This window comes from Telmatherina bonti, assembly GCF_933228915.1.
Source record: "Telmatherina bonti genome assembly, chromosome: 9".
NCBI lineage: Eukaryota > Metazoa > Chordata > Actinopteri > Atheriniformes > Telmatherinidae > Telmatherina > Telmatherina bonti.
This window is the reverse complement of record NC_136627.1, coordinates 33,183,346-33,205,668: the sequence shown is the minus strand read 5'-3', so window position 1 is coordinate 33,205,668 and position 22,323 is coordinate 33,183,346. Positions and strand designations below refer to the sequence as shown.

Here is a 22,323-nt window from a genome sequence, read left to right as displayed (position 1 = left end):
TTTTATCTTTTCTTTCCTAGCAAGAGAATTTTTAGAGGAACGTGTGGATGGTTACAGGATATACTTGCTATAAACAAACTTATGGTCGGTTTCAGATGCAGTGTAGAAAGTAGGGTAGGCTGATTAGCCTCAGGCATCAGACGTGTTGGTTGATGGAGTGACCGATGGTTTGCTTCACTGGTTGGCTGACTGGTTAATTCCTGAGGTATTAGGTTTAGTGGATTACTGGATGTAGAACTGTTGCATAACTATTTATTAAAGTACACTAATAGTGTTGTTTAAGTGTTTAAGACAGTGTTATGCCTGGGCTCTTTGAGCTGCAGCACACATTGGACGTTGGACGAAGGGTTTTGTAAGAATTGGCTTCATTTTAAAAGTTCAGAATTAAACATCTGCAACAGACAACAAGCAGGGTGGTGATTTACCTGCAGGCCACAACAGGTGCGCTTTATGCACACCTTCACAGATGCAGCCAATCAAACCAATCATCACCATGATTAAATATACCAGACTTTTGCAGCACCACCGTGAGGATTGCAAAAATAAAGAGTTAAAAGATTTTGTGGTTGTACATTGTGATTATAGTTTTCATTGGTTAGAAACTAAATTGGTAAACATTAATCCTGGTGTCCGCCTTGAAGCTGTGATGAATCTATTTATCCTCCGTGCTGCTGTGCTGCAGATACTGTAAAGCATTTGGCTGTGACTCAGGAGTAAGAGCAGTCTCCTGCCAGTTGGAAGGTCATTGGTTCAATCTTCAGTCTCCAGTGTGTTTGTAGTGGATCAGCGTGCTTGATGGAGGAAAGAAAAAACATTGTAGCTTGTAGAACTGTAAAGATTAAAAAGTGCTGTGAATTGATTAATGTTACTCGCATTGTAAATGTACTTTAAGTATTTAAAAAGCAGTCAATTACTGTGAATAAGTTTATGTCCTTAGCAGCTTCTTTTATAAGCATCAATTTTATTTATTTATTTTTTTTAATCAACTTAATTTCTTTTTTCAGATGAATTAACATTTTACCTGATTGATATGTGAGTAATAAAGTTAATAATTGTAGTTTGTGTAATTATTACACAGGCATACAAACTTTAGTTATTAATTACATTTTGGTTAAATGTGAACTTGTGTCGAAGGAAAATTGTATAAATAGTGTTGAGGTTTACAACCCCTGCAAGACCAGCCGTCTAAAGAACACACCGATGTTTCTGCTAGTAAATAACCGATTTGATCAGGTTGAGCATGGAGGTGTGATGAAATATTAGCACAGGAAGAGGGAGGCCTGGTTTTAAGATCAGAGTCAGAACTGGTTGATGATTAGATTTCAGGGAAGATTTTTGTGGAGTGTCACCGGGAGCATACAAACTAGATGTGACCACCCTTGCATTCTGTAGCTTATCTGAGTTTCGAATAACACATCTTCAGCATTGACTGCAATATAGGTCAGCATGTATTTCTATGAGAGCATTTTTATCTCCCTGGTTACTTCAAGCAGGTCAGAAATAAAACTAGGACTCACATACTAACACACACACACATATTGACTTGCTGAGTCTAATTTTTGTGTCATCAGATCTAAATTGATTAAAATGTCTTGTGTCCTCCCACTAGGTGAAGATTGAGTTGTGTCCAAGAGTCCTGCTTTGGTATTGTCCTTCCTCCATCTCTCTTCACCTCATTCTGTCTCTGTGATGCCGGGCTGTGGGTGAAGTGTATGCCCGTGACCAGACTGAAACTGGGGAAGTTAAAGGTGGTGCGGCGGCAGCTGCTGCAAAGGTACAAAGTAGCAAACATCACAATGAGCACCAGTTAAGGACAATAACTTCACTATGATGAAAGGAAAAAAAAACAAACAAATCCATTCTAATAACAATCATAAGAAATTAATTTTGATATTTGTTGCTCTTAAACTGCATTAATCATGAGGCAAAGAGGAAATTATAGGAAAATTTTAACGCTTTGAAGACTACGGTCATCAAAGTGACTCTGAGATGTAGGGTGAGACTTTTAATTTGAGTTGGTTTCCCATCAGAAGTAAACTATGGAGCTCACACAGCTTTCACTACTCAGGATAACCTTTAAAATGTTATATGAACTGTTTGGAGGGAACATTCGTGGAAAACTCTTAACTCTAAGTACCAACAGCCTACACTCTGTCTCAACAGCATAATGACTCACAAAGCTTCTTTCTGTACCAATATAACCTGATTGCATCACTGAAAGTGTGAAATTTTTCTATTTCTGTGATGAAAGTTTCAGTATGCATTTCTATGATAATTGTAACATTTCTTTTTTATAGCATTCATACTTTTACTGCTGTTTTGTCCTTTGATTTGGCCCACCATGGTTTATATAGGGCAGGGGTGGCCAACTCCTCAAGATCTACTATCCTGAAACCGGTTTTCCATGTATCCCTGCTCCAACACAGCTGACTAATCAGATCCATTTAATTTGATTCAGGTTTATTTAAGCAGGAATACATTGAAAACCAGGTTGATTTTGGCTCTCATAGGACATTTTAGATGTTTTCCTACTCCAACACACCTAATTATGATGAATGGTTCCTTTCATCCAATTGTTTGCAAGACCCTTAATGAGCCATTTATTTCAGCCAGGTGTGTTAAAGTGCTGAAACATCTAAAACAACGGAGGCAGTAGTACTTTGAAATGAGAAACACTATTCTCTAGCCCTTTCATGCTTAGTGTCTGCTACAGTGAACACTTATTTAACAGCTCTTTCTAGTATTTGCACGGGTAAGGATGGATTTTTTTTAAACCAGACATTAGTGAGCCGTGCACACTGCCACTCCCTATAGAATACATGATGTAATGTGCATCTAAATGCTTTGTAATAACTGAGTTTTCTGTAGTGATAAATAGGGAAAAAAAAGTAAAATAAGGTCACAAATGTTATAAAGCATCACTGTACATGTCTGTTAAAGTTAAATATTATATGTGATTAAAAAATGTGGCATCAGAGGTTTAAACTTAAAGAGTTTGTCTGTTTTCATTAATGTTGTGTTCTTATCTTTTACTTTGCTGAAACGAACAAATCTGTGTTCAGTTCTGATAAGATGTTTACTTCATCATAACTGTACCAGGTATGAACACCAGCCCTTTGTCTCCTGCCTGGCTGGCCTCTACGGCTGCCAATGGAGACGATACCAAAGAGCGCGGGCGCAGCCGGGGGAGTGCTGCTGCAGCAAGGTAAACATTCAGACACAGCACCCTCTATAAACACAGTGTGGAGTTTGGTTGCTTTGCTGATTGTGCAGACAGTATTGATTCCCCAGCCAGTTTTCCTCAGTCCAGCCTGCTGACTCTTGAAGTTAGTAACAACTTTTTCTATGAAAAAATATCAGCATGTTTACGTACTTTGTCAGCTTTTATCAGACTTGACTGCCTCCTTATGCACGAGGTAATGTGATTGACTTCCTCTGTATCTGCCAGATGGCGCAGCGTCGGTTTGCCTCCATTTGAGTTCACATCCTGTCAACACAAGAAACTTTTGCGTTTTACTCCACAACTTTAACCTCTAGCTTCATGAGAATCTTTAAATGTGTGAACTGTTATGGAGTACATTGTGTTTACAGTGTATTCAAAGAAGCAAGTATTATAAACACACACTGTTTATTGTTTATTAAAAACAAACAAAAAACCTTGTGTTTCAGATGGAGTGTGGCAGTTTTGGCCTCCTGATTCTCACCTTCTTCCTGAGTTTTGTTTTCCTCTATTTCTGGAGTGAAGCCCAGAATGACTATAATGACTTTGACTGGTGGGTGCTTCACAGCATATACTGACGCACTTGTTGGCAAGCACACACACACCCACACACATATTCGTTGGTGATTTTAATTTAAAACTTTTTAAACTAAACTATTTTCTTAACAACATTATTAGTTTTTTTTCATTATCATCCTGCTTGTATTTTGATTTGTTGCCACGAATAAAGATGTTTAAGGATGTTTAAAGGAGATTCACTGATCCAACACACAAATCCTCCAGTTTATTAAATCTGTCAATCTGCACCGACTCGGACAAACATACAAGCAGTATTGATTTGATTACAAATGTTTTCTGTTGTTTATATATTTAGATCTTTGTTAATAATGCCTGTAATTGATCAAGGCTTTGAGCAGGGTTGCGCATCAAGAATAAAACCAGAATTGTTTGTGTGAGTTCGGATTTTAAAGGGAAAATTAAGACATTTTAACTTGAATTTTCAATAAAGTTGCCAAACAAACCCAACTCTATTCTAATGAACAAACACCATAATGTTACACCTCTGCAGAAGGTTGATGTTTGTGTGTCTTGAAAAACAGACGTGTTGAATAAATGCACATCTTCTCGTCTGTTAATGGGTTTGTTTATTAATAAAAGTTAAACTATTGTTAATATATTTGAAGATGGCTGATGCCCTCTTGCCTGGCAGTCCGCAGGCTTATATATTTGGAGGTGAAACACTGCTTCAGTAGCACTTACTGTGTATTCTGCTCATGTCCTAAAGCACAAACTGAGACAAGCTATATGGAACAATTTTAATGGTTATTTTTCTTTCTGTACTTGTACAGGTTTAATTTTGGGACTCTTGGTTTCTGGTTCCCCTGGTCTCTGGTCCTGCTGGTGGTTGCTGCCGCTCTCTTCACATACATTGCTCTTTTATTGGTACGTGCACAGATGAAATTTTATCTATTTGATATCTAACAACAAACAATCTGGAATGAAAACATATCTTCAGTAATTTGTTGTTGCTTGAAGATCGTTAGTTCGTATCCAATGAGATGCTGAGGAACTTTACGAAATATAACTTCAGGGGGTATGTGCCAAAGTTATAAATTTTAATCACACAAGGCAGATTATTCCTTGGGCCTCTCAGCACTTTGCATGACATTTACAATTGGAGATGTTTTGCTTGCCCAAGGTGCCAAATATTATACAAGAGTTATTTATTAATACAAGAAGGATGAAGTTGATTTGTAACTGTTTTACAATCTTGTCAGATGTACCATGCCCCGGTAAAAGTTTTTTTTTTTTTTTCTTAACTCTATTAGATCACAAAATACTTAGCGATCTGAGTAATTTAAAGGGAAAATGGTCACGTAGTAATAGTGTGAAAAACGTCTATTGAATTTGGTCTGTCTTGTGGATGAGTTTTACTTGTCTCAACATAAAAAAAATATATATAAAATACATTTAAGTCCATAAATGTTTTTTTTTTTTTTTTTTTTAACTTAGGTGACTATTTTCATCCACCTTTAAATCCATGATGAAGAACAGGTGTTGAAACTTAGTTTAGAGGAATTCCTTTTCAAGGAGCTGACGTATTTTTGGAGATTAGATTAAGAATTTTCCACATTTTTCTGGGTCTAATGTTATGTAATTTTCCCTTTTTAGGTGTTGGCAGTTTGTCTGCTGTCTGAGGGTCAGAGGCTGTACCTCCACTGGAGCCACAAGGTAAATCTGTTCAGATCTGATCGAAAGACTAAATCTTTTTTATGCTTGTACTTTATATAAGTTGTCATAAATTGCCATTTCTTCTCAGACTGGCATCGTGGTTACATTGGCATTTTCCGTCACAGCCACTGCAATCCTGTCTGACCTCTGGAGCAAAGAATGGAAGACGCTACTCCTCTCCCTGCAGGTTAGTCAATGCTGTCACATCAAACAGTCACAAGACTGAAGGATTTTTCCCCGTTGTTTTAAATTTATTTTTATTCTTTCATTTGACATTTATGTCTCATGATGTACAGGTCACTGCACCTTTCCTCCATGTGGCTGCAGTCTCACTAATGGCAGTTCTCTCCTGGCCAATTGCATTGCACTTTTTCCGCATGAACAAGAGAGGTAAGCAAGTTGATGAATGTGTCTTTGTCAAGCCAGCATTGACATTGACTTGGGATTGTAAGTAAGGCTTCCCAGATGAGAGAATTTCTAGATCAGTCTCATTGCCTGGAAATGTTGTCCTGATGGGCTCTAAGATAGGAGATGAGAAATGTACTACTCAAAGTTTTATGATGCATGGGAGAATAACTAAAAAAAATGAATCTCCATGGAGCTAAAACTGGAGAACTCGGATTTCCTGCAAAAGTAAAACACGTTTTGCCTTCACACAGTACCTCTGCTCTTGTCCTTGTTTAATTATTGTAACATGAACAATATATTAAATATTATTTCTAGTATAACTTTTTAACACATTAATTTAATTACTTTCCGTCTCCATTTGGACCCTCAAGCAGTTTAGTCAGGCCCCTCAAAATAGTTTGTAAATAAAATTAATTCATGATTGGGAACGTTATAAACAATGGGAAGGAGAGCAAAAAGGTTTTTCAACCATATTATAATTCTTTTTCTTTGACGAATTCTTCAGAGAAAAAGTTTTCATTCTTTGTTTTTGAGATTTTTTTTTTCTTTTTTTTTACTTCTGTCTTATTATTGTCTTTTATTTACCGTTTTTCTATTTGTCTCTTGGTCAATGTGATCACATCTTGTGGTTCGGCCTCTACTGCTTTCTCTTCTTATCTCTCCTTGTTTTGTTTTGTTTTTTTCTAATATCTCTCATGGAGAATTCCTATCCTCTAAATGGCTTTGACATCCAGGTGCCTGAGTCTCTCTTCTCATCTTGTCTCCATGGGTACTGTCCCTTGTTGCCATGGTGATTCAGCGATACAGTGATGCTGAGTCATGTTTCATAGAGGGAGTAATGCATTAAAACAGAATGAATAGCAGGGAACAACATGGGTCACTTTGCTTAAGTTTATGGAGTTTTACTGTGAAATTAGGGGCCTGACCTCTTGATTTATTTTAGTTCATTTATATAACACCAGTTCACAACAGAACTTAATCCAGGAAATTTTACTGAGAACCTTAACAAGTCCCTTCATTCATTAATTTTTTTATACCCTCTTTATCCTAATCAGTCACATGGGACTGGTTCTTGTCCCAGTTGCCACCACCAAAAGCCATAGTACAAACTGGACAAGTCGCCAGTCCATCATTCCCAACACAGAGTCAAGCAAGACAGCCATGCACGCTCACATGCAGCTCTAGAGTCAATTAAAATCCTCACTTATTTCAATAGGTTCATTCTGTGATAGTGGAAGTCAGAGCACTTGGAAAACCACCACTTGCTTGAGAACGACACGCAAACACACAGAAAATCCCAGCTCGAGTTTAAACCAAGCTTAAACCTTCTTGCTATGAAATAATATAATCCAAGTGTTAAGCTTTAAACACGTTGCTGCGGACGAGTAAAGTGTGATTCACTTCTCGTTTATTTAGTTTATTGAACCATGTACAGCAGCATTGATCACAGAGGAAAATATATAGTGTAGACATGGATTGTTGCTCTCTGAGTTCTTTTTCAGCTGTAGTCCTTAAAACACACAGAAACACATAACTGCACTGTTAGCTGTGGCTTTAGATAAAATATTCTTATGATGATTTACTTGTGATAGTTTGCTTTAAGAATGTTATCTGTCAGTATTTGGTCCCCACAGAGTTAAGTTTAGAAGGGATATGTACATATTTATGATAAGACTCAACCAACTTTCAGATTTAAAGATCATTAACCTTAGAAACTGTGTTTACAGTTAATTTTCAGAAGGTATCAAAAAGAAGCATCAAGCCTATTTTATTATTATTTTAAAATTCATTGGTATTTCTTTGACAATGCACATACCAGTTTGTTTGTTTGTTCTGTTGTGTTTTTTAGTGCGTCAGGTTGCTGTCTTGGGTCTTTACCTGTCCGTGCTGTTCTCTCTCTACCTGGTTCCTCTGGGAATGTACTCACCCTGCATTAAAGAGGCAGGAACACTGGGACCTGCCCCAGCATTAATTGGACACAGGGGAGCTCCAATGGTAAGAATACATTTAATTATGACAGATAAAATAGTCCTCTTTCTGTTAAAACACTCAAATCATCAAGTAATTGGTGAATTTGGACTTTTAATCTTTCTGTTTATGCTACAACTGCTTCACAGTTGTTCTGTTGCTTGTCCTGTGAAGCAACAGGATAATTAGTGTTCCTGTTTTTGTTCCATATATCTGTAGCTTGCTCCAGAAAATACTGTGATGTCATTTGAAAAAGCAGTGGAAGCCGGAGGAGAGGGACTGGAGACTGACGTCACCATCAGGTAATAATTTTTCATGTTTAAGTGTTTTATTTACTGTAAGACAGTTCCATGCACACTACAAGCTTATAACCAAAAGAACTGAGACATTTTATTATAGGCTACAATATAAAAACAGGCTTCCTCATATTTCCTGGCAGATTTGTTTGGACAGCAATACTGTCTTTTCTCAACAATGAATCTGAAATCATGCATTAGCAAAACTTATGGTTATAATGCTCATTCATTATCCTAACTGCTTAGTCTGATGAAGGGTCACAGGGAAGCTGGAGCCTATCCCAGCAGTCTTTGGGCAAAAGGCAGGGTACACCCTGGACAGGTGGCCAGTCCATCACAGGGCCACACAGAGACAAACAACCCCTAAGACACACACACTCACTCCCATGGGGGATTTAGAGTAACCAATTAACCTAACATGCATGTTTTTGGATGGTGGGAGGAAGCCGGAGACCCCGGAGAGAACATGCAAACTCCACACAGAAAAGCCACTGTCCAAGCCTCGCCCCAACCGAGGATTGAACCAGCAACCTTCTTGCTATGAGGCCACTTTGCCACCATGCAGCCATGGTTTTAGTGATGAACTTGAATTTAACTTATCAGGTGATTGTGTAGGATCTGTTAGACTAAAAGTTCACAACCTATTTTCTTCCTGCTGGAATTATCAGCAGAGTTCCCAGTGAGCTGCAGCTGAGTCTGTCTTGATGCTAATTATACTGATCAGATGCTTGTGGGTTGCTCTCAGTGCTAAGGTGATTAATGTCATGCTAATCCAGTTAGCCTTTAGCTGTCCCATGGCCCCACAGCTTGTGGTTTAGCACACTCACTGACAGTCTGAAAACAAGGATAAGCAGCATGGCATGACTCAACATTAACCTAGCAGGTCAGCCTAATCTGATTCTGCTTGTGACTCAGGTAAATCTAGTAGTTCTTTCATGTGTGTATGAGGCGTGTGGGTCCAGGGTGCACCCTGCTAGGACAAGCTCCAGCTTCCCCGCATCCATTAATTGGACTAAGTGGTAAAGAAAATGAATGGATGAATGAGTTTCCGATTTCTTGCTTTTATTCTTGTTCAAGAATTAGATAGCTTTATGAGGTCTAGACGTAATTTGGTGGCTTGTGTTTTGCTTAACAAATTCATAAAATTAAATGTTTATTGTTGACTTTGAATACTCTACATTTCCCTTCCTCCATTTGCTTTTTCCTTTATTATAGTGTTTCTATTGGTTTTTTTTTTCCATTGATCCTTCATGTTGACAGAATATTTTCATCGTTGTCTGTAGTTATGATGGTGTTCCCTTCCTGATGCATGACTCCACACTGAGGAGGACCACGAACGTTGCTGAGGTTTTCCCCAATCGAACGCACCTCGATGCCTCCTTGTTTACATGGGCAGAGTTACAACAACTGAATGCTGGCGACTGGTTCTTATCGGTGCGGTCAACAAACACAAACACACAACTAAGGATCGTCCCTGGAAATAAAATTATTTCCTCAAATTCATCTTCACAGAAACCACCAACACCTGTGTTATTATGTGCTTCTTCAAAGTTTATTTATTCTTGAACATATTTTTCCAAGAAAAATGATTTTTTTAAAATCATTAAACTATTAAGTGTTCCAACCATACAAACTATTTCTTAACAACTCCTTAAATCATCGTGCCATTTGTTCTATTACAGAGGGATCCGTTTGGGACTGCTTCATCCCTCTCTGAGGCGGATCGTTTCCAGGCACAAAACCAGTCTGTTCCTTCACTGGCCCAGTTCTTGGAGGTAGCTGCCCGAAGCAGCAGACTGGTGCTGTTTGATCTACGTAGGCCACCACATGGGCATCCGTACAGTCAGTCATACATCAATGCCACTCTGCAAGTCATACAGGCCCACATCAACTCCTCACAGGTACTATCTATGGTGGATGATTGCTGAAAATCATATAAAGTGATAGAATTGTTTATTTATAAATTCATAGTGGAGAATTTAGATGATGTTATGTAGTTCTTAACAAAATCAATTATATTTTAATTAACTGTATCATATATTTAGGACAGTTTCTTTTTCATTTTCCTAAGAGGTTTATCTATTCCTAAGTTGTGATTAATAGTTTATTTTATGTTGTTCATTGTGCCGGTGTGTCTGCATGTTTTTCTGTGCGTGTAGGTACTGTGGCTGCCGTCTGAAGACAGGGAGCTGGTCCACACTGTGGACCCAGAGCTGCAGCAGACCTCTGGAGAAAAGGCATCGATTCAGGAGCTGACAGACGGCCACATCACCAGACTGAACCTTCACTACAGCACCATGTCACAACAGCAGATCTGGTACTCAATCATTCATCAGTGAAAAACTCAAAAGTCATGACATATAAATCCCCTTCAATGCCTCAATTGATTTACAGTTATATAAAAACAATAAATACAGGAACACATCATGAAAGAAACCAGACTGGAATAAAAAAAAAAAAAATAAAGCCAAAAAAGATAAATAACAAATAAATAATATGAATTAAATACATTAATAAGAGTGAATTAAACCAAATACATTAATTAAATTAAATGAATAATAAAAAGAAATTAAATAAATTGAAGAAAAGGTTTGTCTCAACAGTGTACAGGGGTTAAGAGTTTATGCCGTAGTTTGTGAATGCATTGTAAAATTACAAATATAAAAATTAAATTACAAAATTATAGCAAACACACTTCCATCAAAAAGTTACCGATCAACAACCAGAACATGTTGATTAATTGAAACGGAGTGAAATGACAATACAAGTGTGATTTCTCTAAGAAAAACAAAAAACAAACATAAACTAAAAAATTCTAAAATTCAGATTAATCAGATTATTAATCTGAAGAATGAAAATAAAGATAATAAAACTAAAAATGGGTTGCCCCACACAAAGAGTGGACCAGAGCACATCCATTATGCAGGAACTTCTGTACTTCACCTGCTGTGAGAGGTGTGACTTCATTTCACTCTGAACTGTTCAAACTGTCTCTTCTCCACGTGTTTGCAGATATAGTTATGTAACATTTGACAGAAATGGGCAAAACGTCCTCAGTGACTCCATCTTGATGTTTGTACAATGACATTTAAGAGTCGGTGGAGGGAGAAGAGAGGAAGGTAAAGGGCAAGTTGGAGATACTGAAGGAAAAAAAAGAACTGGAGGAAAGAAGAATTTGGTCAGAGATAAATGATTCAGTAGAAGAGAAAGAAGTGATGAGAAGCAGGGGAGGAATTACAGAGGAGCCAAAGGGAGAGGACAGGACATTCTCAGAAGAACATAAGAAACAACTGAGACGTACCTGAACGCAAAGTTTAGGAGAACAATCTGGAAAAAAGAGAGAAAGGTGGCTGAATGAGTCAGACACTGACAGTTTTTAGCACAGCTCCATCCACTAAAGCAGTCTCTTGCTAGTTGTGATTCATCTCCTCTTTATTGTCTTATCAAATTACAGACATTAAAATGTTGATGGTACATTCATGGTAAAGGATGGTGGATCATGTTAAAGCGTGACAACTGTTTGTATAAAATAATATTAAGAAAGAAATGTAAATTTAATGAAAAGTACTTTGTTATTCCCTTAAAGGAAATGAGAAAATAATTAGCGGACTATGTTAAAGTGATTTAATGAAAGTGGAAAAAAGCTCTTCTCTTCTTGTAAACCAGTAATACAACCCGGATACCAGTCAATAAGCTCAGTGATCTCTTTCTGTTTCTCTTTAACAGAATATGACTTTTTGATGTCGTGCAACTTGCTAAATGTAATATTTGTTCATCTAAAAATATGTTTTTATTGTGTTTATATGTTTTACATGTAAAACATGATGATATATTGTTGTTTTTGCTTTTCTTTCTTTTTAGACATAAACAGTCCGCAGATGATATCTTCATGTTTTCAAAAGATAAATTGAGTTGTAATCTTGCATTCACATGGTGGCCATGTGTTCCAGTGATCCGTTTAGCACGTCAGGATGTGGTCCTTCATTTCTGTGTCTCAGCTCCAATTAACAAAGAAGATAGTTTGCCTTGATCCTCTTGGATTTTGAAGTAATCTAGGGCTTCTTCTTCCCCCTCGGCCTCCCTCCTCTCCTCTTCTCTTTGTACAGTAAATACCAGTCAGTGAACATCAGTACAAACCTGTATGTGATCAGCCAGCCGTGGCTTTACACACTGGCCTGGTGTGCTGGAGCACAGTCTGTAACCACCAACTCCATCCACATCCTGTCCAACATCAACAAGCCACTCTTCCTTATGGTGAGGAGATTAACGACTTGTGCTCTGTTATCAGATCTTATGATCCTTCTGTCCTGAAGCTGGTATGATTGTTAAAAACCATTGTTGCATTATTTCTCTGTCCATAGGACACACAGTCTGTCTTCTGTCTGCGGCTGTCCCTGCAGTTTCATGAAAATGTTGATGTCATGAGTTCAGTTAAATAAATCTGCATGTAGTTAAATAGATCTGCATTTATCATCATTTGCAACAAACAAAACATTTCGTTATAACTTGAGAAAGTGAAAGGAAACTAAATAAAATGTTAGTCTCAGCTGAATGCAAAACTTCTATCATATATGGTTTGAAATATTTAGCGATTCTTGATCTTTTTCTTTCTTTGTTACCAGCTACAAACATTCCTGCATCAAAAACTGTTTATGTGCTTTATATCAGTTTTAAGGCATTTTGTTGCTGATTGTGCATCTAGAAATTTCCCAGTGGACATAAAGAGGGTTCTCCACTGTGTGGTGCGGGTGGGAAGATGATTCTGTATCAGTCTTGTAATCTCTTCAGCAGATGTTGTGGGTGTGTTCAGACTATGTGCCTTTTGGTTACATAACCCTCTCTGTCACCACCTACATATCTATATTGATGAAAGTTTTAATCGTGGATGGGGTTCCTTTCGTCGACCAAGTGGAATAGAAATGTTATTGACATCTCTGTGTTTGTCTCCTCCCAGACTCCAAAGGAATACAGTCTGATGTGGATTCTTACCGATGTTGTGTCCGCCTGCCTCATCTTTGTAATTTTCATGTTCCATTGGTAAGACAAACACACGCACACACACACACACACACACACACACACACACACACACACACACACACACACACACACACACACACACACTCATGTTCTTTAGTTTTTTTAAATGTCTGGTGGTGGGCACGCTGAAACTCCACAGGGTTAAATCACCCTGGAAAATGGAGATTTTATCACCGATGTGTTATCTAAGAACTCACACATGAGCTCTAATATAATCAATATGTTTACATAATCAAATATTTATGTTCCAAAATATAAAGTCCCAGTATTTGGATGTTTTATACTTGGTTGCTGCATGTCAGGATACAGCAGTCTACTGATGTTTATTCTCCTTCCACCTGTTTCATATTTTCTGCTCATGGTTTTATGTTATTGAAGTTCAGGAAACCTGCTAGTGCATGTTCATCCCCGTGAGTCACTATGGGAACAGGCCAAGTTTAACTTTCCTTCCACTGAGTAATACGCCTGCTCAGATTGCAAAGACACCCACAAAAAGAGAGAAACAGTCTGAACAATGTTCCTCTGGGTGAATTTTTGCAAACAAACAAAAAAAAAAACAAAAACAAAAAAAAACATATATATATATATATATATATATATATGTATATATATATATATATATATATATATGTATATATATATATATATATATATATATATATATATATATATATATATATATATATATATATATATATATATATATATATATGTATGTGTGTGTGTGTGTGTGTGTGTGTGTAAGCTCCATCTGAAGACTAAAGGTTCAGAAAATGGATGGATGGATATATGAGTTATTTCATAGAGTTGGGTTTTAATGTTTCTGCAGATTGTGTTGGAGTTAAAGTTGTCTGCTCTGATGCAACAACTTGTGTTTTTCTGATGTACTACTTTCCTCTTTCACCAAATCTGTCTTTTTACCTTGAAACAAAAGTCATAAAAATTTGGCATTAACATAACCTTGGACTTGGAGGAATTATTGACAGTGTGGAGTGCAATCGAAGTGAGTGTTTCTAGTTGTTTTTTTTGGAGGTTGGTGAGATTAATGTTATTCCTTGTAAACCGAATGCCATGTTCACCATAAGCGGAAGCCCCCTCCATTGGTTTTATTGATTTTTTTGTTGGATTATATTTAAATCACCTCTTTCATCATCAGCCTGTGTTTTGTCCTTTTTTCCCTGGACTTTAGAAAACACTCGCCTGCACGCTTCCCATGCACAGACACGTATCAAGTACAGTGTACACATCAAAGTGGTTATTTACTACATATGGAAGCTTTGAAGCACTTTGATTGAACACAGTGAGACATCTGGTTGTGCTCCACTTCTCTGATCTGTCAGCTGTGTGTGTGTGTGTGTGTGTGTGTGTGTGTGTGTGTGTGTGTGTGTGTGTGTGTGCATATTACAGGTGGAGAGAGAGAGGCTTGCCTTTCTGGTCTGGCAGTCATCAGACGCATGAGAATGGACCATACAGCAAGTTCAGAACAGGTAGGAGAACAAGTGTTTGAGAGCTATATTTAAGAGTACAGGTTTTTTTAAACTTCTTTTTTGGTGATTAAAAAAAGTGTAAAATCTACAGTAATTGATATGTGGTTGCTGCATCGTACATTATTTTGTTAGTCTCACGCTGTAATGTGATACAGTAACTTCGGTGTGACTGGAACAGCAGTAGCAGCTCCTTAGTGTGGAGCTGGTAGAGTAAAGATTAAGAAAACAGTTAGGTTACAATAACATGCTCTATTTCTTAAGCTGATGAAAACTGAATTCCTCTTTTTTAGTCCTCTATTTAATATTTTGCATGCAGTCATCTATGGCATTCTGATGTGTATGTCCCTGTTTGTGGTGTGTGTATGTGTGTGTGAGTCAGACTCTTCAGAGGCCATCTGTGTTCGCTGGAATCCTCTCCACTCTGAATCCCCTGCTGGAGCACTTGTCTCCCTCCCTTTGGTCTTCAACCCATGACACCCTGCATGCCATGTCATCCCTTCAGGAGCCTTGTATGATCCATGTACCCCTTTTGCACCATACAACGTTCTGCGTTCCCCGTAGTGAAACAAGATGAATCTGCACTTTGTAATGTTACAGCCTACAGAGAAAGTGTTGACCAGCTAATATAGGTCAAGTTCAAGTGTTTATTGCTTCCAGACAAGAAATTGATTTTTGGCATTACAAAGCTACTGCGGGGATTTACTGAAGGTGCTGTAGGACCTGAAAGATATTGATTTCTGTGCTTCACCTTGTTGCATATGTACTTCTTGAACAATATGAATAATAGATTTATTTAAATTCCCACAGCGTGAAGTACTGAGAATATAAGTTTGTACTTTACACCTTTACACCTTCAGGTGTGACAACTTTTAAAGTTTTCTTTCTCCTTATGGCAAGTCAGCCTCTAATGATCTAATTATCACCTTATTTTTGTCATCAAGATGGCTGGACAAGCAATCACATTTGTTCAGTGTCAAACCGTCAGCTATGACAGATTGACAAGATAACCATGATCTATGCAGGCTTGTTTATGTTCGCTGTAAGAAAGCTTAAAGTATGAAACCTGTAAATTAGGGTGGGTATTGGCAAGAATTTGTCGATACAGAGTTTATCACAATACGGGCCAAAAATACGATATATTGTGATATATCAGAATACAATAAGCAGGACACCATATTGCCCTTTTTCTTTACTAGTTGTAAACAGTAGTAGTAATAGTAAACACTGAACGCTGTTGTGTGTTTGACATCAACTTACTGAAAAAGAACAGAGGATCTACATTTCACTGCAGAATAAATAAAAACATTAATCTCTATGTACAAGATGAATAAAAATCTGACTCATCAGTAAATATTGATTGTTTGATAAAATCGATGTAGTGCTTTTGAATAGCAATATATGGCCGTACAAAATATAGTGATATTTTTATATATCAATATTTTCTTAAACCCCTACTGTAAATGACGGTTCGTGTGTTTTAGCATCATGTACCAAATAGCAGGAAATGGAGGACGCCGTTAAAATCTTGGGCAGATCAAAGGTCTTTCTTTGAGGTTGGGAAACAGTGCTGGTCTTGGTGGACGATGTGCTTTTCATGTATACGTCATGTTACCATGTTTCCTAGCTGGATATCAAACACCTGGTTAATTTACTGTGCTGTATGCTGTCATTTCTCAGCTACCAGTTTGTGCTTCATCGCCCCCACCTCACCCTCTAACATGTTTGTCCCTCACCCTTGTCTTGACTCCTCTGTCCTCAGCTTGACCTCTGTGATGTCCATTCGCGTGCGAAGGAGTAAACTCTAAACTGCTTTACGTTTTCTTACTGTTGCAGAGTTGAGCGATGTTTGGTCCATCTCCAGTGTGAATGTTCAGCCTGACCTACGGAGCACGCCCAGTTCACCCACTACCCCCCACCTGCCCACCATCACAGAGGAGTGACTGGGATGAGGGGGAGACAGAGACAAAGAAAGACAGAAAAGGGCAAAAGGAAACAAAGAAAATATGAAAACTTAGTTTTTATTATCATAAAAATCTTCCTGACTAAATTAACAACCTTCATTATTTATTAAGAACAACTCACAACTTGATGTGATGTGATACAATTTGATATGAGGCGTTTAAAATAAGAAAGTAAAACCATAATGTCACTTTAACTTTTCCAACTGAAAGACAAAACATCATTCAATCTTTCTGTGGAGGCTGGAAAATTGATTTATCCCAAAGGGTAAAAATAATAATATATGTGGGTGATTGGTGGGATTTCAAGACAAAAGCAGAAAAGTAAGAAGTGTTTTGGTGATTAAAGGCAGGAAACTTTCTTTTTCTCTCTCCACCTCTTGTCCTCTGTCCCTGGACTGACTACTTGCATGACTGAACTGTTGAACCAAATGTCCTTCATAATCTATCATCAGGGACAGAACAGGGACACGAGGCTCAAGCTCTGCAGCGCCTCGGTCCATTTCAGTACTAAAGTCTCATTGGTGCCATCAAATGACTGACAACGGTCAGCAGTTAATCACAAGACTGACATGATCGACATGCTCAAGAACGTTATTATACGTGGTCCGTAGATGCCACCAGCCGAGCTTAACAAGAAAATAAGCAAACCTCACAAAGGAAAGAAAAAACTAATTTATTCTGTTGTACTGAAAAACGAGTCTATGTCTTTCCATTTCTTGTTTTTAGTGAATGAAAACCAAAAGTTAATGAGAGGACAAACAGTGCAGCTCGAAGTGAACGCTCATGGTTATGAAAAATAAATACAGAATTGGAGTTAATGGAAGTGCAATAAAATGGATTTTTGCAGGTTTTAAGCTTGCATTATCAGCTGTTCAGATGCAGTAGGCAAAACTTTGAACAGTGTTATAAAGGAGACACATTAGTGCTTGTCTGTTTTTAAAGGATTTTCTACCTTCTGAGTTGCATGCTACCCTGATGCTTGTCTTTATTTTCTACAGAATGAGGTATACATGAGTAAAACTAATTCCAATTGGCAAGAAAAAAAAGCCCTCAGACTGCTCTGATTACTGCAGTTAATATTTTTTTCCCACTTCATTAACAAGTTAGTATCGGCTCACTTTAGATTTCTCTATTTGATCTTCTGCTTTAGGCACAACATACCTCAAAGTTAAATTCTCTTATTCTTTTTAAATGTGTCAACCTTGTATCACACAAAACAGTCTTTCACTTGTTTTTAAGTTTTAGAGTCTCTTAAAATGAAATTAGATGTTAAAAGGTCATGAACTATATGTTGCTTTTACTCCAGTATCTGACCTGCAGGGACATATATAGTTTTATTGGCATTTCTGGGGGAAAAAGACACAACAAGGTGGACTTAATGGGTCTCCTTTAAAGTTTTCTGTGTAAGTTATTGGGTTTGGTAATTGGTGATTATTGGACTGACAGAATGAATGTAAACCTGAGGTTTGAGAGTATTTTTAGTATGCATATGTTTCAACTTAGTGAATGTATCAACAAGTGAAGCCATGCTTCTCAACAGAATGAGGATGATTTTGGCTGAGGTCCTTTTACGTTTACAAGAAATTTGTGCCATACATAGTATCAGCTGCTCCGATATTCATGATTCAACCACGAAAATCAGCCTTTTCCTCAAATATACGCACACAGTACCTTCTGGAAACTTGTATATACTAAATCTATACTATGTTGTTCCAATTCCAGATCAAATCATCGTTTCTTTATGTGGCTCGTGTAATTTAGACTCACTAGATTTGACATGCAGTCAGTACCAGTTCGCTGCACATGTTGGAGATGGAGCAGAAAGTGCCATTAAAACCAAACTGGATTTGTGTGTTAATGTACAGACATTTATTTAGAAAATGCACCAGTGGCTTCTGACCAAACCTGGGTGAAAATAATGGCGAGTTCAGTAGAAGGAAGTTGCCCAGTCTTCACCATCGTCGGCACTTCAGGCTTGGTTTAGGACTGCGATGGTGTAGAAACATTTCTGAAGAAGGAACATGCTTCACAGGATTGTTTTTTATTTTCTTATGAACTGTGCAGGAAACCTCTAAATGGGAACTTAAACAAGGTTGAAATGTTGTAGAAACTGAAGTTAAATCAGAACCATGACTGTAAGACTTCTTAGCAATGCAACCAAGCTAATGTTAATGTGATGTATTGTCATGAATTTGTGGTTAGCACTTAGTCTTGCTGTATTTGTGTTCCTGTTGAGAATATCCTAGCTGATCTGTTGGGTGGGCTAAGCATTTTAGCTACAGCTGCACAGCCATATTTATTCTATGGAATATGATGTTTCCCACCATAAGACCGTTCATTTTTAGTGAGCGAGTCTGGTGACAATGCAGGACTGCATTGGTTTTCCTTCGGTAATGCTTTGCATTTTGAGCCTTGCATGTGTTGGATTTATCCAACTTTTGTTTTATAAATGCTTTCCTAAAGTGATAGTATAGCTGCTGATTATTTTCATTTCAAAATCTTCACTCATGCAAACCTTTGGATTTGTGAAGTTTCAAGCTGTTTGAAAACACTATCCGGGTATCCAGAGAAACATTGTGCTCTGATAAAAGTATCACAGCAAGTTTGTCAGTGAATTTCTTTTGATTGCAAATAAAATCAAATTAGATTCAAGATGACGCAGGTTGAGTGATTTATCTTTAAACAGAAACGTGTTTCCTTTTTTTCCAGGTTTTAGTATTGGGAGACGTTGCGTTGCACAGATCCAGATCTTTGTAAAAAGCTGACAGTTCTGACTGACAACGGGAAACATTGCAGAACTTTCAGTCGACTTCTTTCAGTCCTAGAACTGACTGAATGTCTTCAGTGTCACGACTGTAAATCTGCCTAAAATAGATTACATGTGGTTCTAATAAGATAACACAGGAGATGTGTTTTTATTATATTTTGACAAAAGGGTGAAAGTGAGGCTTATTAATGAACAGGAGAGAAGTGACCAGCACAAATGCTGTTGGCAATTTTCAAACACAAGACTGATTTCAGGGTTTGCTTCATGACGTGTTTTTTCATGCAGGTGAGCGTTGCATGATATTCTGCATGTTATTTAATCAGATGATTGCAAGCAACTTTAGTCAGTGTATTTTAATTTAGATAAAATGAAAAAATGACCCCTCAAAACTTGGATTTAAGAGGTGTTAATAACACCAGATGTATACTGTTTCATAAACTCAAAAAAACATGCTTCTCATTGTTTAGTCTCAGCTGCCTTCACTCAGGACTGGTGAGCATTTTATGCATGAAAAGATTTTCTTATTTTTACTGAAAGTAAAGAGAAAGGTGGAAACCTTCTCATTTTCTGATCTAGTTTTCATCAAGAAACAAGTCTGCTTTGTTATCTGGATACTTGCAAGAGTGCTTTCTATGTTTTTCTCCAGGATAATCTTAGCAGATAAATGGAGTTTTAAACATCTCCACTGAAAAGTTCTTTGTTCCAAGATGGTTTTTTGAATGTGGCTCCATCAGTTTTGTTATTTCAATGCTTGCTGATGGGAGGGCCCCGATCTGACGCCGTGGTCCTGTTCATATGATTAGCTTGATCACAGAGATTTTCTCTCTCAGGTTGGGACATTTTTAGGTGAATTGTGTACATGAAGCGTTGCCCCTACTAAAATCAATTTTCAGAATGATAAAACTATAAATACTCAACATTGTCATTCAGTAACAAGCTTCAGTCCTTGTGGAGAAGAAATTAATCGTACAGTGGAGTAAAAGCTGTCTTTCAAGTCTGTAGCATTTACATCCTGTGTTGTACTGAAAGGCCTTTCTTTTATAGAAGCATTTTGTTTTTTTACTGTACCTTTTCTGATTATAAATGCTACTGTCATATGATATTAAAACATTGGAGAAAAGCTTTGTTTGCATTTTAATGCCTGCAGTGTGCAGATATTCTGAGCTTAGTCTGTGGTTACAAACCCAAACAAATTCTTGCATTTTTAAAAAATATGATATAAATAAATGGCAGATGAGTAAACTCAACTTGCAAGTTTTACCCTGAAACGCAAAAGTTCTGCGGTTTATTTGAAGTATTGACAAATACTTTTTGACATACACAAATGTAGCAAGCCATTAGAAGCTGTGCATTTAAAACAAGTAAAGCCTAAATATGTCTGAGATTTAATACTGTAATAATGATTCAGTAATAGTATATTATAGCATTTTAGTATTGGTATAAACCAGTGTCTCTCAATTCCAGCCCTCAGGCCCCCCTGCTCTGCCTGTTTTAGGCATGATCCTCCTCCAAAGCATGTCAGTCAGATTATTGAACTTCCTCATCAAGTTCTTTGCAGCCTGTTAACAAGCCTTTATTTCATTCACGTCTGTTAAAGTAGGGTTGCCTATAAAACATGCAGGGTGGGGGGGGTCAAAAGTACACCAACATAAACCAGTTTGAACAGAGACCAATATTTGGTAAATACATTTAGATGTCATTCACATCAGACAAAACAAAAATGTTTAATGTTTTATACAAAAGCCACAGCACATGATTAAGACCAGGTCCAGAGTTAGACAATACCATAACATTACAACAGATTAACAGACAGCAAAAAGACACATTTACACTCATCCACAAACAAAACAAACAATCAAACTGAAGTGATTGGCACTGTGAAAGTCTGTATTTACTCATACAAACACAACCTATGTGCAGGTTAATAAATGAAGGCTCATCAGCAGGGAGGCAGGATGGTGACAGAAAAACAAGGCAGAGATCAGCAGGACAGTTTCCTTCAAACAATAAAGGAAACAAACAAAATCAGAATCTATAACAAAAACTGAGTTTTGAGGAGAAATATATATTTTTTCTACTTTAACACATTTGTATGGACTTTTAATAAAACAGAAAACATGTTAATAAAAGGGATTAGAAAGGAAATAAAATATATTTTAACGTGGGATGTGTGAGAACAGTTTCTATTCACATGTGTTCAGAGTGCTGACATTTAGTTCAGTGAAATCAAACACATCTGGAGGCTGCTGAGTGTGACTAACTAGTCTGAATAGCTTCTCTGGAGCTTTCTTATAGCAATAAGTGGTTTTCTTGATTTGTAACCAAATTTATAAACATGGTTAACAGTTCATCTGATGAAAACTAAGATGCAGCAGAATACCAGTTAGAATTAAAGATACTTACAGAAGCATTATTAGAATAATTTAGTCAAACAGGAATGTTGCAGAGCAGCAGCTGCACCACGTAGTACACATGGTAATCAACTTAAACAGTAAAACAAGTAAGACTTGAAAAAACTAAATGGATACAACACATAATAAACAAGGCTAACAAGAACAATCCCGAGAACGAACCACTGGGTATTAGAAGAAATAAAGCCAACAAAGCTACAGTATCTTCTGGGACTTGATCTGATTTTAAAGCTACATAAACAGCAGAATGTTAAATGAACTCTTTCACATTACTTTAACCACACTGTTTGGGGTTAAAGCCAGCAAAATCTTTTCTAAACACAAAATAACAAAATAAATTCAGTGATGAAGCCTGATGAAAAGTGCAGCAGGTACCTCCAACCAGAAAGAACAGTAAACTAAGGGACATTAGTATTTCGGACCTGAAACAGAGAATGTTGTGTAAGTAAACTATTTGACTTCATGGATTTCAAGATGCATGCCTCAAGCTTTTACCAACATATTTATCTTCTATGTTCCTTTTTATTCAGCCT

General features: G+C 37.3%; 1 protein-coding gene across 1 annotated transcript; it reads left to right on the top strand.

The window, feature by feature from the left end:
- Positions 1-1,712: 1,712 nt before the first annotated feature.
- Positions 1,713-16,591, top strand: gdpd4a (glycerophosphodiester phosphodiesterase domain containing 4a; the record flags this gene model as incomplete). Its single annotated transcript, XM_079246140.1, has 16 exons — positions 1,713-1,774; positions 3,100-3,205; positions 3,670-3,773; positions 4,570-4,663; positions 5,393-5,452; positions 5,541-5,639; positions 5,749-5,842; positions 7,710-7,855; positions 8,048-8,130; positions 9,408-9,558; positions 9,807-10,025; positions 10,284-10,441; positions 12,231-12,378; positions 13,079-13,161; positions 14,572-14,651; positions 16,485-16,591. The coding sequence occupies 16 exons, from the start codon at positions 1,713-1,715 to the stop codon at positions 16,589-16,591; spliced, it is 1,794 nt and encodes a 597-aa protein (XP_079102266.1).
- Between the last annotated feature and the right edge of the window lie 5,732 nt (positions 16,592-22,323).